Source organism: Leptopilina heterotoma, unplaced genomic scaffold (assembly GCF_015476425.1).
Source record: "Leptopilina heterotoma isolate Lh14 unplaced genomic scaffold, ASM1547642v1 Lhet_45, whole genome shotgun sequence".
In the NCBI taxonomy this organism is placed as follows: Eukaryota; Metazoa; Arthropoda; class Insecta; order Hymenoptera; family Figitidae; genus Leptopilina; species Leptopilina heterotoma.
In genome coordinates this window covers 1,926,627-1,944,850 of record NW_025111086.1, presented here as the reverse complement: position 1 = coordinate 1,944,850, position 18,224 = coordinate 1,926,627, and the positions used below count along the sequence as shown (strand labels likewise).

Sequence of the window (18,224 nt, the reverse complement as noted above, 5' to 3'; positions counted from 1 at the left end):
ATTTTTATCTGTTCAAAAAATAACTTTTTCTACTTCAGTTGAATGTTGCCTATTTTAAAATTATTTTTTCTACTTCATTAAATTATTGATTGTTCAATAATAATTTTTTTCTACTTAATTTGAATTTTTTTTTTGCTTAGAATTTACATTTTTCTACTTAATTTATATTTTTACTCATCAAAAATTACTTTTCCTACTTAATTTAAATGTTGTCTGCTCAAAAATAATTTTCCTACTAAATTTAAATTTTGACTGTTTAAAATTTTCTTTTATTACTTAATTTGAATTTTTTCTATTGTAATATTCCCTTTTTTACCTATTTTTAATTTTGTCTGTTCAAAACTTACTTTTTCTACTTAATTTGAATTTTGTCTAATCAAAAATTATTTTTTCTACTATATTTAAATGTTGTCTGTTTAAAATTTTCTTTTACTACATAACTTGAATATTTTCTATTGAAATATTAATTTTTTTTACCTCTTTTGGATTTTGTTTGTTCAAAACTTACTTTTTCTACTTAATTTGAATTTTGTCTGTTTAAAAATTGCATTTTCTACTTCAATTGATTTTTAAATGCTCAAAAATTACTTTTTCTACTAAATTTAAATATTGTCTGTTTAAAATTTTTTTTTTACTTACTTAACTTGAATTTTGTCTGTTCAAAACTTACTTTTTCTACTTAATTTAAATTTTGTCTGCTTAATAATTACTTTTTCTACTAAATTTAAATTTTGTCTGTTGAAAATTTTCTTTTACTACTTAACTTGAATTTTTTTTTATTGAAAGATTCCTCTTTTTTTACCTACTTTGAATGTTGTCTGTTCAAAACTTACTTTATCTACTTAATTTAAATTTTGTCCGTTTAAAAATTGCTCCACTGATTAAAAATGAAATATTTCACAAATATTGTCAACAATAATTAATCAATATTTTTGGAAATAGTGGAAATCAAAAAACCATTGATTATTTAATTCTAAAATCAGTCAATTATCAGTAAATATTTTTCAATATTCCCTTAGCGGAAACGGAAGTCAAATGGGTGTTAAGAGAAAAAAATCGCCAACACACGTGTGCAAATTGTTGAATTCAGGAAAAATAAAAAATTTCCGATTTCTTCCTTTATTTCCCACAAGTGCACATAAATATACAGTTAATCAACTCTAATTATATAGAATAGCAAATCGAAAGAGTATACATAAAGCAATAAATAAATGTCACAAAACAACTAAACGTGAATACCGGCGTTATAATCGCTTATATACATATACATATAAATGGTAGTTTTCTCGATGTAACCGTAATTTTCCCTTGAATTCGTATCGCAAGTAGTCAAGGATCTCTTTATCCGTTCTCAATTCATGCAATAATCTCGTCGTGCATGTTAAGCATATATGCGCGGCGCGTAATCATTACTCAGAGTTGTAGGACGTTTTCCGGATTGTTTTTCACCTCACCTTAAAGCTCTCCTTCGACTATATACATATATACAATATACACACGTTCTCACGCGAGAGAACTAACCTTTTTCGTATGGTCAGTGAAAGCCCTTGTTCTGTGTGTGTGTGTGTGTGTGCAAAATACGTGAAATACTATCGAGAAGTCGATGATTTCCCTCAGGTCTTCTCTCTCTCGGTTCAAGGTGTTTATATACATTTATTTATTTATATAGTCTAGAAAGTAAATCGATGCGATACCGAAAACATTAAACAGTGTTAGCTTGTGGTCTTGTTTGACTTTGTCCCGCGATACGAAACCGTTATCAGTTTTAGAGTCGATATTTACACGCATGTGAACTCGATAGAAGAAATTTAGTCGAGTTTCCTCAATCTTTCTCGATACACATATAAATTCCCTTTCCTTGCAAAGCTTTATTATCGTAGGTGAGGGAAAGTTATATTGGATCATTTTTTTGAGGGAGTGTGATTATTGCTGTCTAAATCTGAATTAGTATAATAATAGTTTAACTACTTAATAATTTTTTTGTTTTAATTTCTTCTTATTAGTTTATTACTATTAGAAAAAAAAAAATTTATTCGTAAGTCAGAAATCAATTTAAGGAGAAAATGCAATTTTTAAACAGACAACATTTAAATTAAGTAGAAAAAGTATGTTTTGAACAGACAAAATTCAAAGTTGGTAAAGAAAAAAGAATATTTTAATAGAAAAAAATTAAGATAAGTAGTAAAAAAAATTATAAACAGACAATATTCAAAATTTAGTACAAAAAGTTATTTTAGAGCAGGCAAAATTTATAATTAAGTAGAAAAAATAAATTCAGAACAGACAAAATTCAAATTAAGCAAAAAAAGTCATTTTGAAGCAGGCAACATTTAAATTAATTAGAAAAGTAATTTTTGAAGCTGTCAAAATTTATAATTAAGTCGGAAAAGTTATTTCTTGTTAAGACAAAATTTAAATTAAGTAGAAAAAGTAAGTTTTGAACAGACAAAATTCAAAGTAGGTAACAAAAATTAATATTTCAATAGAAAATATTCAAGTTAGGTAGTAAAAGAAAATTTTAAACAGACAATATTTAAATTTAGTAGAAAAAGTAATTTTTGAGCAGAGAATATTTTAATTTAGTAGAAAAAGAAATTTTTGAGCTGTTAAAATTAATAATTAAGTCAAAAAAGTTATTTTTTGATAAGACAAAATTTTAATTAAGCAAAAATGTAATTCTTAACAGTCAGTATTCCAATGAAGTAGAAGTCATTTTTGAGCAGAAAAAATTCCAATAAAGTAAATAATGTAATTTTTTTAACAAGAAAAATTGAAATTGAGTACAAAACCCAATTTTCGATCAGGTAAAATTCAAATTGAGTAGAAAAAATAATTTTTGAGCAGGAAAATATAGAAATTAAGTAAAAAAAGTAATTTTTTAGCAGACAAAATTTAAATTTAGTAGAAAAAGTAATTTTTCATCAGTAAAAATATAAATTAAGTGGAAAATGTAAATTCTAAGCAAAAAAAAATTCAAATTAAGTAGAAAAAAATTATTATTGAACAATCAATAATTTAATGAAGTAGAAAAAATAATTTTAAAATAAGCAACATTCAACTGAAGTAGAAAAAGTTATTTTTTGAACGGAAAAAAATTAAAAATAAGTAGAAAAATTCCGTTTAGTTCAGACGAAACTTAAGCTGAGTAAAAAAAAGTAATTTCTGAACAGACAAAATTCGAATAAAGTAGAGAATGTAATTTTTGAGAAAGAAAAATTTTCATTGAGTAGAAAACCTCATTTTTGAGCAGAAAAAATTTAAATTGAGTAGAGAAAATAATTTTTGAGCAGGCAAATAGAAATTAAATAGTAAAAGTAATTTTTTGTCAGACAAAATTTAAATTCAGTGGAAAAAGTAATTTTTGAGCAGACTAAATATAAATGAAGTAGAAAAAGTAAATTCTGAACAGTCAAAATTCAAATTGAGTAGAAAAAAAAATTATTTTTGAACAGTCAGTAATCCAATGAAGTAGAAAAAGTTATTTTCAAGTAGAAAAAGTTATTTTTTGATCAGAAAAAATTGAAAACAAGTTGAAAAATTTCCTTTTAGTTGAGACAAAATTTAAGCTCAGTAAAAAAAATAATTTCTGATGAGACAAAATTCCAATATTGTAGATAATGTAATTTTTGAGCAAGAAAAATTGAAATTGAGTAGAAAAAGTAATTTTTGAGCTGTCAAAATTTAAATTCAGTAGAAAAAGTTCAGTTTCAGGCAGACAAAATTGCGTTCAAGTAGATAAAGTATTTTTTGATCTGAAAAAATTTTAACAAAGTGGAAAGGAGAGGACAAAGAATTAGACTATCTCGTCAAGATAATTTATTTTATGATATAATTTAAATTGTAATTATTAATAAAATTAGAAGAAAGTTTAATTAATAACGCAGTTAACAGTCGTTTCAGTAAAAATTATTGACGAAGTTAATAATGGTTTCTGTAAAATTATTAACAAAGTTAATAATACATTCGGTGAAAATTATTAACCCAGTTAATAATACTTTTGGTAAATATTATTAACAAACTGAATAATACTTTCTGTAAAAATTATCAACAAACTTTTTTCAAAATCAGAAACAATTATAGTTTTGGTATAAATTATTAACGAAGTTAATAATACTTTCAGTAAAAATTATTAACAAACTTTTTCAAAAACATAATTCACTACAATTAAGAAAACAAACGAATTTGTTTATAATTATTAAAAAAAAACAAATTTTGTTCATAATCATTAGAAAAACAATCGATTTTTGTTTTGAATTATCAGAGAAATAATCAAAATTGTTTATGATTATCAGGAGAAAAGAAAATAATTTGTTTACGATTATCAGGAAAAAAGAAAATAATTTGTTTACGATAATTAAGAAAAGAAAAATAAATTGATTTTAATTGAAATTTCTTCGAAAGATATATGTATAGAATTAATGCTGAGAGTATAGAGACGGTGTTTTGCATTTTACACGTAGTCAACAAGTTATTATATATGCGCAGTCAGGGGGGCTGGCTTTAGACGCATTTTCCACCCTGCGATTGTTTTTTGTTTTACACTCTATTGCAGCGGCTTATCAGTTCTTGACGCGGAAGCACTCGCAACGGTAAAATCTTGTATTCACGCGCGAAACGTAATCTGCTTTCAATAACCTGAAGGCTTATAAGCTTAGCTTGTGTTCTCGTTTATCATACTCTGCACATACACTCACACATTTATGCATACATACAACTTTGATATTCGTCTAGTATTTCAATGTTCATTAATATAATTGTTTAATGCAAATTGTCTATACACTATAGGTACAGCAAAAAAAAATTCCTTGTTTTTAATTATGTCTCTATTAGTTAATTTTATATTTTAACTAAATATAATACAATTATTAATAATTAATTAATTTTATTAGATATTTCCCGGAATTATTTATTATTAATTAATAATTATTAATAATTAATTAATTATATTAAATATTTTCCGGAATTATTCATTATTAATTGATAATTATATAGTTTTATAAACAAATAAATTTTTGTCCCCTTTTTGAGGAAAAAAAATTCACCTTTTTTCCACAAAAAAGGTAAAAAGGTGAATTTTTTTTCCTCAAAAAGGGGACAAAAATTTATTTGTTTATAAAACTATTATAATTCAAATTTTTTATCATATTGCTTCTATAAAATTTTTTACAAATGATTTGATTTTAATCAGACTTGTCACAAAAATTTAATTTTGTTTTTTTCCTCACTTTTCCCCTAAAGAATATTCTGCGATTCACTCTAAAAATGATTAGATACTCAAAAAAATGTTCTATTACATTTATTTACGAATTTCTTTAACTGTAAAATTATTCGAAAACAGTAATAACTTCTTTTTTAAAAATATATTTAATAATTATTATTTTTCCATGGAAATAAGGATTTTCAAAACATTCAAATTCAAATATTTTCGAAATTCAACAATTTATGAGAATATTATTATAAAACATGAAGAATCATGTGATTCTTTATCACATAAATTAAAATCTTAGGAAAATAGTTGAATTATGTATAATTCATGTTAAGAGTATTATTAATATTTTTGATAATCATAAAATTTCTGCAAAGAATTTTATTAGTTTTAAGTTAATTGAATTTTTGGGAAGAATGTTATGAAATTTTTTGAAAATAATTGAATTAAACATTTTATTAAAATTTCTGAAAATAATTGAATTATTTAGAATTTATGCCAAGAGTTTAATTAATATTTTTGATAATAATTCAATTTCTATAAAGAATTTTATTAATTTAAAGATAATTGAATTCTTGGGATAAATTTTATGAAATTTTTTGAAAATAATTAAATCTTGTTGAGAATTGCACTAAAATTATACAAAATAATTAAATTGTTTCGAAAAATTTTATGGAAATTTTTGAAAATAATTGAAATTTTGTAAAGAAATTTATTAAAATTTTTGATAATAATTGAATTTTGAGTGACAAGATCATTATTTTCTACTGTAAGAAATATTTTTACTGTAACTTCTTCAAAATTATTTTCATCATTTCAATTCAATTATTATTTTCTAGAATTTTTTAACAAAAAATCTTCTTTAAAAATCAATTATATAGAATAATTTAAAAAAAAATTCTGAGAATTTTCAAATGTATTTGTTTACAATTGAATTTTAACGAAATTTTTAAATAATTAAATTCTTTCGACGAATTTAAATAAAATTTTTAAAAATAATTATTTTCGAGGTGTTTGATTCAAAATTGTACTAAAAATAATTGAAATTATTCGATGAGTTTGAATATTTCAAATATTTGTGAAAATAATGGAATTATTGCGAAGAAATTTATAAAAAATTTATAAATAATAGAATTCCTGTGAAATTATTTTATTATTTATGAAAATAATTAAACGTTTGAGTAGAATTTTAATAAAAAATTTTTTAAATAATTGAATTCTTTTGGAGAATTTTATTAAAATAGTAAATATTAAATATCATTGAAATTAGGAAAATTTTTTTGCAAATAATTGAAATTTTGTCAAGAATTTTATTAAAATTTTTGAAAATAATTGAATTTTGAAGAAGAATTTTATTATTTATAAAGAAAATTGAAATTTTGACAAGAATTACTTTAAGTTTTTAAATATAATTGAATTTCAGCGAAGAATTTGATTACTTTTGAAAATAATTGAATTTTTGCAATCATTTGAAACTTCTCCAAAATTCAAAATTTTTTTAAGTGTTTTTAACTTAATTTCCTTGTTAATTTCTTTACTTTTAATAATTAATTAAATATACATACAATATTAAAAAATTGAACTAATTTCAGAATAATTTAAATTTTGAGAATTTTTGCAAAAATTTATATTCTTTAGAATTTCTAAATGAAATTCATTCAAAATTGAAATTTCATAAAATTTGAAATTAAAATGTTTTTAAGTTCTTCTATTTATGAAAATTGTAAACGCAAATATTTAGAAATTTAATTAATTTTAAAATGTACCTAATAAATAAAATTATTCATTAGATAATTTCTAAGATATAATTTTATGATAGTTTTTTCAAGAATTAAGTTATTTAAAAAAAAAAATTATTGTCAGAAATGGAAAAAAATTGCAGGTTTTGTATTAGAATTTTTGTTTTTCTATGAAAAAACTATTAATAATAATATTTTAATTATTTGAATGTTAATTAATTATTTTTCCAAAGGTCTGCATTCTGTTGAATGAACCACCTTATAATTTATAAAATTCTTTACGATATCTATATTATTTAATAATCATTAACATAAAAAAACATATTTATATTATGTTTTGGTGTTAATAATCTAAATCAAAAATAAAAATCACTGTATTCTATAACATTGAGTCTAAATTTTATGATTACACTTTGAAAAAGATTTCAAAAAAAGAAAAACTTATTTATCTTTGATTAAAAAAAGGTGAAAAAGGGGACAAATCATCAAAGAAAGGGGGAAAAAGGTGACAAATCGTCAAAAAAGGTTTTAATTTTTATTTCACAGTAATCCAAGCATGTGTATCAAGTACGAAAATTAAAATTTTATTCAATCCATCAATGATAAAAGTCTGCTAAATATTATCTTGACAACTTTTTTTTTTATCAAATCCGAAAAAAATGCAATTGTTCAGATAAAAAGTCAAGAGACTACCTCACTCGGTTTTTTATTAACGAAAAATGAAGAATATTTTGCAAATAATTTTCCTTCTCTTTGGAACAACATTTGGTGAGTAATTTAATTAACTATTTAGTTATTTTTCTATTATTTATTCATTTTTTGTTTTGTTTATTTAATTATTGAGGAAAAAATGAAAATTAAAAAAATACATTTTGCTTGATTAATTTGGACTATATTGTAGAGAAGAAATATTTATTTGCTGACAAAATTTAAGAATAATAAATAAAAAAAAAAATTTCAGTAAAATCTGACGTGGTGCAGGATTTATCAGAGAATGCAAATCGGGAAAGAGAAATTGATTATGAAAAATTATGGCGTCCGGACGAAAATGAGAAAGAACTTATCGACAATGAGGAAATTAATTCAATATCAAGAATTAAAAATTTGGATAAAAAGATAACTTTTCGACTCTATACGAGAGAAACAGGAAGTAATTATGAACTATTGAAGACCAATGATATCGATAGATTAAAAGCGAGCCATTTTAATCCTAGAAGACCCACGAGATTTTTCTCACACGGCTGGAGGACTGAGATAAGTAAAAGAAATAACTTAAGAGATATGATTCGTGAAGGTAAATATTTTTAACTACTTTCCACAAAGTAAACAACTTATTCACTAATAAAAATAAAAATAAAAAAATATAAATAAAAATAAAAATAAAAGTAAAAATAAAAATAAAAATAAAAGTAAAAATAAAAGTAAAAATAAAAATAAAAGTAAAAATAAAAATAAAAGTAAAAATAAAAATAAAAATAAAAATAAAAGTAAAAATAAAAATAAAAATAAAAGTAAAATAATAATAATAATAATAATAATAATAATAATAATAATAATAATAAAAATAAAAATAACAGAACAATACTTTTTAAAAGAATAGAATATTTTTTGCAACAATTTTTTTTCTCTTGCAGCATTTTTGGAAAATGAAAATAGTAATCTAATAATGATAACCTGGTATAAATTGTCCTTCAAACCGTATTTTATACTAAGAAAGAACATTGACAAAATGGGTAAATTTATTGCTGAATTTATTAATTTTTTGGAAACGGAGGGAATGAATCTAAATAATACAACTCTCGTTGGTCTCTCGCTTGGCTCACATGTCGTTGGAGTAACGGGTTATCATACAAAACGAAAAGTGAAAAATATTATCGGTATGTTTATCAATAATTATCCATATTATTATAATTGTAAACACAGTAATGAATTTCAATTTTTTTTTTTTTTTTTATCAAAAAGTTAATTAATTTCCAACAAAACTAATTTCATGACAATGAAAATTGTGATTGTATAACAAATTCGTTTCTGACAAATTTAATTAATTTCAATTAATTACATACATGACAATTAACGAAATGTATTTTTCGTTTTATTAATTATTTTTCTTTTATTTCTAATTTTTTTTTAATTATTTTTTTAACTGTATTTTTTTGATTATTCTTTTTTTATTTATCCTTTTTTAATTATTCTTTAATTATTACTCTTTTTTTATTTATCCTTTTTTTAATTATTCTTTAATTATTCTTTTAATTATTCTTTTAGAAATAAAATAATTTCCATACATTAAATTGATATTCTTTTTTTTATTAAATTTTATTGAATTTACTTTTTTCGAATTAATATTTTCATCAAATAAATAAAATTTATTTTATTTGATAAAAATATTAATTTATTAATTGAAGAAAATAAATTAAATTCCGCACTTTTAAACTAGGTTTGGATCCCGCTTGGTTTCTGTACGACTCCTGCGGTACGAGATGTCGAATTTCAACGGAATCGGGCAAAAATGTGGAGATTCTGCACACAAATGATAGAATAATAGGAAATCCAAATCAACTGGGACATTTGGATTTCTATCCAAATGGCGGAAGAAAGCAGCCGGGTTGTATTTTTGATATATTTGGACTTTGCTCACATCATAGAGCACTTCTCTACTATTTAGAATCTCTAACAACGAAACGTGGTTTTTATGGAATGCAATGCAATTCCTATAAACACTTTCAGTCGGGCGAATGTAAAGGACAAACGGAAATTATGGGCGGCGTTGAACTTTCATTCAAGAAACGGGGCTCTTACTATTTGACGACAAATTCACGAAAGCCCTATGCCAAAGGGGAGATAAATAAGAAGAATTTAAATTAATTTAAAAATAAATTCACCTTCCAATTATCAAATAATATAAATATTTATCATTAATTTATACCGACAAAAATTATTCATTAAATATCTATGACAGAAATATATTAATTTATCATAATTTATAATAATAATATTTAAAATATTTAAATTCATGAATAATTATGTAATAATTAATGATCTATTAATTAATTTCCTAACGCAGATGTAACATATTTTATTTATCCAACTAAATTGGAAACTATCGAGAGAAATAAAAAAAAAAGTAAATTAAAGTGATGAGTAAATTATTCGCAAAATTCGAACTGGAAAAATCGATAAAACTTTCAAGGATGTCCTCAATTTACTTTGCCAATTACGATTCCAATTTGAATTGTTCCGCACAATTTAAATTCGGTTATGTTCATTTCTTCTTTTTTTCAATGTTGTGTACATATGTTTATATACACAGTATCGATTAGATTAATTTATGTTTCGGTATTGATCAAATTCTGTGGACAATTAAGTGAAAGGAAATTTATTCATGCCGATATCCTGTGACTTTTGTTGTAAAAAAAGAAATTGCGGTTAATTAAAAAAAAAAAAATTTGCCAAATTTAATCTTATGAAAAAAATTTCTTTACATTTTTGATAAAAACAAAAGAAAAAATAATAGTTGAAAAAAAGGGAAAAAAAACCAGACTGAATTTATATTCTTGTTATTATTATCGAAATATTGAATTTTAATTCTGTAATTGTGTATAATTAATTCAATTAATTAAAATATAATTGTAAAATATTAATTAAACTCAATAAGAATAATAATTATAATTTAAATATCAAAAATAATTTATTTATTATACTGATTATTAATTTAATAAAAATATCATTGCATCCTTGCGGATAATGAGTTTATTTTAAAGAGGAAAAAAACAACACTTGGAGAAATAAAGTCATAAAGGGAAAAAAATAAAAATATTTTTCACTCGATCTCGCGCCGTCTTTCCATTAATACCGTAATCGTGCTGACAATTAATTATTCTGTCGAATCGAACGAGAACAGAGAGATAAGTTTGGGAAAGAAAACTTTTGCAAATATGATCGTATAATAACGAGTCTGTCAATTAATAATGTACAATCATCGTGTATACCAAGAAGTGTATTGCGCTATCAATTCCAGTCTGCTCTGAGAATTTTGTCAGTAATAATAAAGCATCGCTATTTTTTTTTTTTTATTTAAATGTAAAACGGGACAAAAAAATGAGATCAGATAATTGAAAAAAAGTTGCAAGAAAAAAATTTGCTTATATTTTATAAACGATGAGATAATTAATAATATAATTAATTAATACAATTAATTATTATAATTTATGACTATAATTTATTAATTATTATAATTTATGACTATAATTTATTAATTATTATAATTTATTACTATAATTTATGATTATAATTTATAAAAATAAATTTAAATATAAATTTAAAAATTCGATTATAATTTTTAATAATAATTTATAATTGCAATTTTTATTTTTGTAAATATAATTTAAAATTACAGTTGTATTTTTAATTATTATTTTTTAATTATTATTTTACTATAATCGTTTAATTATAATAATTAATAATTAATTAACTGACAACTTTATTAAAAATTACAATTTAAATTATTATTAACTATAATAATCGTCTTATTCATTCTTTCATTCTGTCCGCACCTGAAGTTAGTTTTTGTGTATTCTTTTGTTTTTTTTTTCTTTAAAAAAAATTTGTTTTGACAAATCGAAAATATGCAGGTATTCTTTTATGATTCATAATAAAATAATATTAGAAATTAGAAAATTTAAAAAACAAATGATGATTAACAAATGAAAAATTTACCCATTTTGTTTATTATATGCTTTTTTTATAACAAATTTCGTTTGACTGATCTAAATTATGCAAATTTTTCTCTTGTTTATTTATAAAAAAATAGAAAAGTTAAAAAATTATGATTAAGAAATAGTAAATAAATACCCATTTCATGCATAATTTTTATTTTTAATAACAATATTGTTCACAAACTCATTCTTTTATTTTGGGTGAAAAAAAACATTACTATTATTTTTCAATTATTATATTAAAATGTTAACAAAATTCGACTTTTTGGGAATTTTTTTTTAAATTAAATTATTTTTCAATTATTAAATTAAAATTCTTTGAAAAATAATTTTTTCAGAGAAATTTTTTTAAATATTTCAATTATTTATCAACTATTAAATTAAAATTCTTCAAAAAATCGATTTTTTAAGAAAATTATTCGTTAAATTTAATAATTTTTCAATTATGAAATTAAAATTCTTTAAAAACTCAATTTTTTGGAAAATCCTTAAAAAATTCAATTATTTTTCAATTTATTAAATTAAAATTCTTTAGAAACTCAATTTTTTAGAAAATCCTTTAAAAAATTCAATTATTCTTCAATTTATTAAATTAAAATTCTTTAAAAAATCGATTTTATGTAAAGTTGTTTGTAAAATTCAATTTTTTTCAATTATTAAATTAAATTGCTTTCAAAAGTCGATGTTATTGAAAATTTTGTACTGAAATTCAATTTTTCAATTATTAAATTAAAATTCATTGAAAAATCAATTTTTCAGAAAAAATTTTTGGAAAATTTTAATTTTTTCTTAACTATTCAATTAAAGTACTTTGAAAATTCAATTTTTTTGTTAAATTGGATGTAAAATTCAATTATTTTTCAATTATGAAATTAAAATTCTTTCAAAACTCAATTTTTTGTAAAATTCTTTAAAAAATTCAATTTCTTTTCAATTTATAAAAATAAAATTCTGTAAAAAATCGATTTCATTTAAATTTGTTTGTAAAATTCAATTTGTTTTCAAATATTAAATTAAAATTCTTTCAAATGTCGATTTTATTGAAAATGAAAATTTTTGAATTTTTAGAAAATAAAGGAAAAAATTTTACTCAAAAAAAAATGTTCCGTTACATTTTTACGAATTTCTTTAATTGTAAAATTATTTAAAAACATCAATAATTTCTTTTTTAAATAAATATTTAATTATTATTATTTTTCCACAGGAATTAAGACATTCAAAAATTTCAAATTCAAACCTTTTTGAAATTAAACAACTTATAAAAGTATTTTGCTATAAAACATGAAGATATTGATTGCTCCGAGTCGAAGACTCGGAGTGATCGATTTCTTCATGTTTTATAATAATTTATAATAATTAAAAATTTATCAAAAATAATTGAATTATTGCGAAGAAATTTATAAAAAAAAATTGTAAATAATTGAATTCCAGTGGAATTTTTATTATTTTTGAAAATAATTAAATGTTTCTGTACAATTTTATTAATTTTTTTTAAATAATTAAATTCGGAAAATTTTATTGAAATAGTAGATATTGAAAATAATTGAAATTAGGACAAAAATTTTATTGTCATTTTTGAAAATAATTGAACTTTGGGGAAAAATTTTGTTATTTACAAAGATAATTGGGAATTTTTACGAGTATTTTTTTTTTTAATTTTAAACATGATTGAATATTATGAGAAGAATTTTATTACTTTTGAAAATAATTGAATTTCTGCAATGAATTATTTGCAATTTCTCAAAAATTGAATTATTTTTGTGTTTTCAACAAAAATTTGAATTTAAAATTTTTAAATTCTATTATTTTTAAAATTGATAATTTTATTTTAAAAATGAAGTAAAAAGTTAGGCGCGCGCTTTAGCGCGCGAATTTTTGCTAGTTATATCGTAAAATAGAAAATCTCGACGAGACAGTCTAATTTTTTACCCCCTCCACTGGTCTTCTCGCCACCTATCGTCGACCGTTAGAAAAATTACGTTGGCGGGAAAATTCAAATTAAAATAAAGCAAACTCACGATTGGTCCAGTATTATTTTTTTCTTTTCGTTTCAAGTGCCTATAATTCCCACGGAAGTGACACTGAGAGAGAAATATTCGAAATGAAAGATTGAAACATGAAACAATTTGAAGTAACAATAGAGGAACAAACAATATGTTCGCTTCCAGGCTCGTGACTATGATGCAGTTACATGGCAAATAAAGGTTACTAGCCTCTCTCATCAATAACTCTCATACCCCTGTCTTCGTATATATATATATACAATCGTCTTACGTCATTCGGATCATGATTTGTTTTGTTTTTCTGTCACAGAGAGAAACTGTGTTCGCGCGGGGACCACCATGCTCGCATTCAATACGCCCTCGAGAGTTCATTTCAAAATTGTTGCATTACCTATTTCATAAATTTCATAATATTCCTCCATTTCCGGTATTCCTTATATTCTCTTTTTTATTTTCAAGTCAAGAAACTATCCCGTACCTTAGACTTGATGAAATCTGTCTTATAATTTATCAATAATAATAATAATAATAATAATAATTTTTATATTAATTTATAACTTGTATCTTTATTTATTTTTTTTTCTATATTTATTTATAATTTTTGAATGCGATAAAATTTCACTTTTGGGAAAATTGAGGGAGAAAAAAAAAACGTTTGAGTGGTGTCAATTAAAAAATAGGCGATATAATTTGACGAGCGTTTGACATTGTAATGGAACGTGATCTCTTTGCGGTTGAGTCGTTTTAGCTATTACCGCATGTTTTTGCACTTTATCGAGATCTATAATATATATATTTCACGAGTCTTTTACACACAAACATTCCTGGTGCAACCCTGTCGTTTCTAATTTAGGTCACTTTCACTGAAATTCTCTTCGACAAAACTAATTTTTTTTTCCTTTTTTTTAGTTCCAAGATGCTAACAACCTTGCTTCTACAAATTGCGCGAATTAAATTGGCGAAAGGATATATTATGTGGAAAAATGGGATCAAACCTACCATCATAAAAAGTTTCACCACCAAATTGCGATGAGGTGCTTCGATTTTTTTTTCTCTTTCTTTTTTTTCTTTAAGGAGCGTTGCGTCAGTTCCTTCTCCTTGAACTTGCAATTTAATATAGTAATAATGAAGAGAAAAAAAAAATGTTTTTCAAGAAGCAAAAAAGAAACGGAAACGAGTGGAACCTCCTTCCAACTTCCGGACTACTTGGAACTCGAATTTACTTTATCCAAACTGCATCGCTACTATAGCAGAGGATTATTGTTTCAAAATTTTTTTTCCTTTTTGCTTTATTTAGCGGGGAAAAAAATTTACTGCTTGGCTAAAGTTCACAGTTTTTGGATTTATTTCGGAAATTTAGTTATGGTAAAATTTACTACCATAATTCGGAGTAATTTAAATTATCATAACATTTTTTTAAAAAAAGTTAATTATTTACAAAAATCCTAATAAAATCCTTCGTCAGAATTCAATTATTTTTACAAGTAGTAAAATTTTTCAAAAAAATTCAATTATTTTTAAAAAATGTAATAAAATTCGTTGCAAGAATTTAATTAGTTACAAAAATCCTAATAAAATCCTCCGTCAGAATTCAATTATTTTTACAAGTAGTAAAATTTTTCAAAAAAATTCAATTATTTAAAAAAATGTAATAAAATTCGTTGCAAGGATTCAATTATTTTCATAAATAATAAATCGAGTATTCGGTAATTCATTTTTAAATCAATTTTAATTAGAAAATTCTAGAAGAATTCAATTATTTAAATTAAAAAATAAATAATTTATTGAATAATTGAATGTTTGTTAAAATTGAATTTCTGTAAAGAAGTTTATTATTTCTACAAATAATTCAATTCTTGCAACGAATTTTATTCAAGTTTATAAAAATAATTGAATTTTGATGAATAATTTTATTATTTATAAAAATAATTGAAATTTTGACAAGAATTTTTTTTTAATTCTTAAACATAATTGAAATTCTGCGAAGAATTTTTATAACTTGTGAAAATAATTGAATTATTTCAAAGAAATTGAATAAACATTTTTGTAAATAATAAAATTCTTGTGAAATTTTTCCAAGAATTTTATTAAAATTTTTAAAAATAATTGAATTTTCTTACTTTTGAAACTAATTGAAATTGAATATTCTTGTGATGAATATTATTATTTATGAAAATAATTGACTTCCTCCGAATGATTTTATTTTTTATGTAATGATGAAAATAATTAAATCCGGGAAAGGAATTTTTAAATCTATGAAAATAATTGACTTTAATGAATTTAATACCAAATTTTTAAAACATTTGATTTTTTCGAAAAAATTTATGCAAATTCAAGTTTAAATAATTGAATTCCTGTGAAATTTTTATTTTTTTGAAAATAATGGAATTTTTCTCTAGAATTGTATGAAAATATTTGTTTAATAATGAATTTCTTTTGAAAAATTTTATTAAAATAGTAGAATATAGAAAATTATTGAATTAAGAAAATTTTTTGAAAATAATTGAAATTTTGCAAATGAATTTTATTAAAATTTTTGAAAATAATTGAGTTTTTGTAATAAATAGTATTGTTTATAAAAATAATTGAATTCTTGAAAAAAACTTTGTTAAATTTTTTTAAAATAATTGTATTCTTGTAAATGAATTTTATAAAAATCTTTTTAAATAATTAATATTTTTCAAAAAAATTGTACGAAATTTTGTATTTTAAATAATTGAATTCCTGTGAAGATTTTATTACTTATGAAAATAATTGAATTATTTCGAAGAAATTTATTAAAAAAGTTTGTAAATAATTAAATTCTTGTGAAATTTTGCCAATAATTTTATTAAAATTTTTGAAAATGATTGAATTTTGAAGAATTTTTTTTTATTTATAAAGATAATAATTGCGATTTTAACAAGAATTTAAAAAAATTTAACTATGTTGCGATATTGTAGAAAAAAGGGATTATATCGATTGAGAGAATAAAAAAGTTAGAATAGAAATATGTAGAAAAAAATAAAAAATAGAATAAAAATATAAAAAAAATACAATAAAATTTTATTAAAATAAAATAAAATAAAAGAATAGGAAATCATCAATTTGGATTAGAAAGAAAACAGCAGAGTTGATTTTGAAAAAAAAAACAACAGTAAAGGGTTCCGATGTTTATTTAAGGGTGTGTGTGAGTGCAGTTGCATTATATACCTACCGCCGCAAAGCGATATCAATGATATGAATTATCTAATGATGTGGGCGTTGTTGACTGCCTACCAAACAACCATAAGATGCTCGTGCGCTCAACAGCAATGATAAAGACGACTTTCGTGATTCCTTTTTTTTTTTTTTTTTTAATTTCTTCCTGATCGTTTGCATTTATATTTTGCGGGCAAATGCGCGAGCGCGCGCGTGGTATTAGGGACAACGATAAAATACACACATGCGCACGCACGTGCACCATAACTGGCATTCCAAACTGCCCACAGTCTCGCGGCAGGTAGTGAAATGCTACCTGAAATGCATATGCAGCTCGCATGCAATATCGCAAGCTTTTATATAGCAGAAAGAAAATTTATTTTATACATATATATTTTTTTTGCTATACAACTTTTCTTTTTTCTTTGCTATTCGATATATACATTTTTCTACGCCAAACATAAACCTTATGTATATTTGCGAATCCAGCGGATATTTTAATGTTTTCGGAGCACTCTCACAAAATTACTTGAAAATTGCGGGAATATTGTAATTATTACTATACTTCGAAAAAATCGACTTTTTGTATTTTATCTTTTACAATATCCCTAAAGTTTTGAACGTTCAAATAAAAGGCCAAAGTTTTTTTTATTTTTTTAATTTGTATATTTTATTATTTTATAAACAAAATTATTTTGTTTATTAAAAATGGTACAATGATCATTCGGTAAAATGATCGGGAACCAATTTCTTCAAAAGTAAAATTATTCAAAATCATTAATAACTTCTCTTTTAAATAAATATTTAATCATTATTATTTCTCCGTACGAATTAAAATTCTTCAAAACATTCAAATTCTAATCTTTTTTTAAATTCAACAACTTTGGAGAATATTTTAATTATAAAACATGAAGATATCGAAATCTTCATGCATGTTTTATAATAATTATAAAGATGACTGAGTAAAAATATAATTATTTTATACTATAAGAATTGAAGGGCTACATAAAATAAGGGGACGAACGCGTGGTTGAAAGGGATAATACCAGTCAGGTAGCAGTGAGCGGCTCAAGGCTTGTCACTGCTACCCGACTGGTAATATCCCTTCCAAGCCTCGCGTTCGTCCCCTTATTTTATGTAGCCCTTCAATTTTATATTATAAAAATTTAGATTTTCAGAGATTTTAGTTTGAAACCTTTGCAAAATTCAATTATTTTAAAAATTGCAATTATTGGTAACATCTCCAAAAGTCAATTATTATCTAAAACTTTTTAACTAAAATTAATTTTTAAATCAATTTTTATTAGAAAATTCTACTAGAATTCAAATTATTCAAATATAAAAATAAATAATTTATTGAATAATTCAATAAATTCTTAAA

The 18,224-nt window shown here is 22.3% G+C and overlaps 2 protein-coding genes across 2 annotated transcripts in view; one reads left to right on the top strand and one right to left on the bottom strand.

Moving 5' to 3' along the window:
• The window catches only part of LOC122507149, a 614,585-nt gene that overhangs the window by 368,498 nt on the left and 227,863 nt on the right, over nt 1-18,224 (bottom strand). The window lies entirely within an intron of this gene.
• LOC122507151 (pancreatic lipase-related protein 2-like) lies at nt 7,524-10,079 on the top strand. The gene is made up of 4 exons (XM_043619717.1): nt 7,524-7,713; nt 7,907-8,239; nt 8,580-8,822; nt 9,383-10,079. Exons 1-4 carry the CDS (start codon nt 7,665-7,667, stop codon nt 9,808-9,810), a joined length of 1,053 nt encoding a protein of 350 aa, XP_043475652.1. The 5' UTR covers nt 7,524-7,664; the 3' UTR covers nt 9,811-10,079.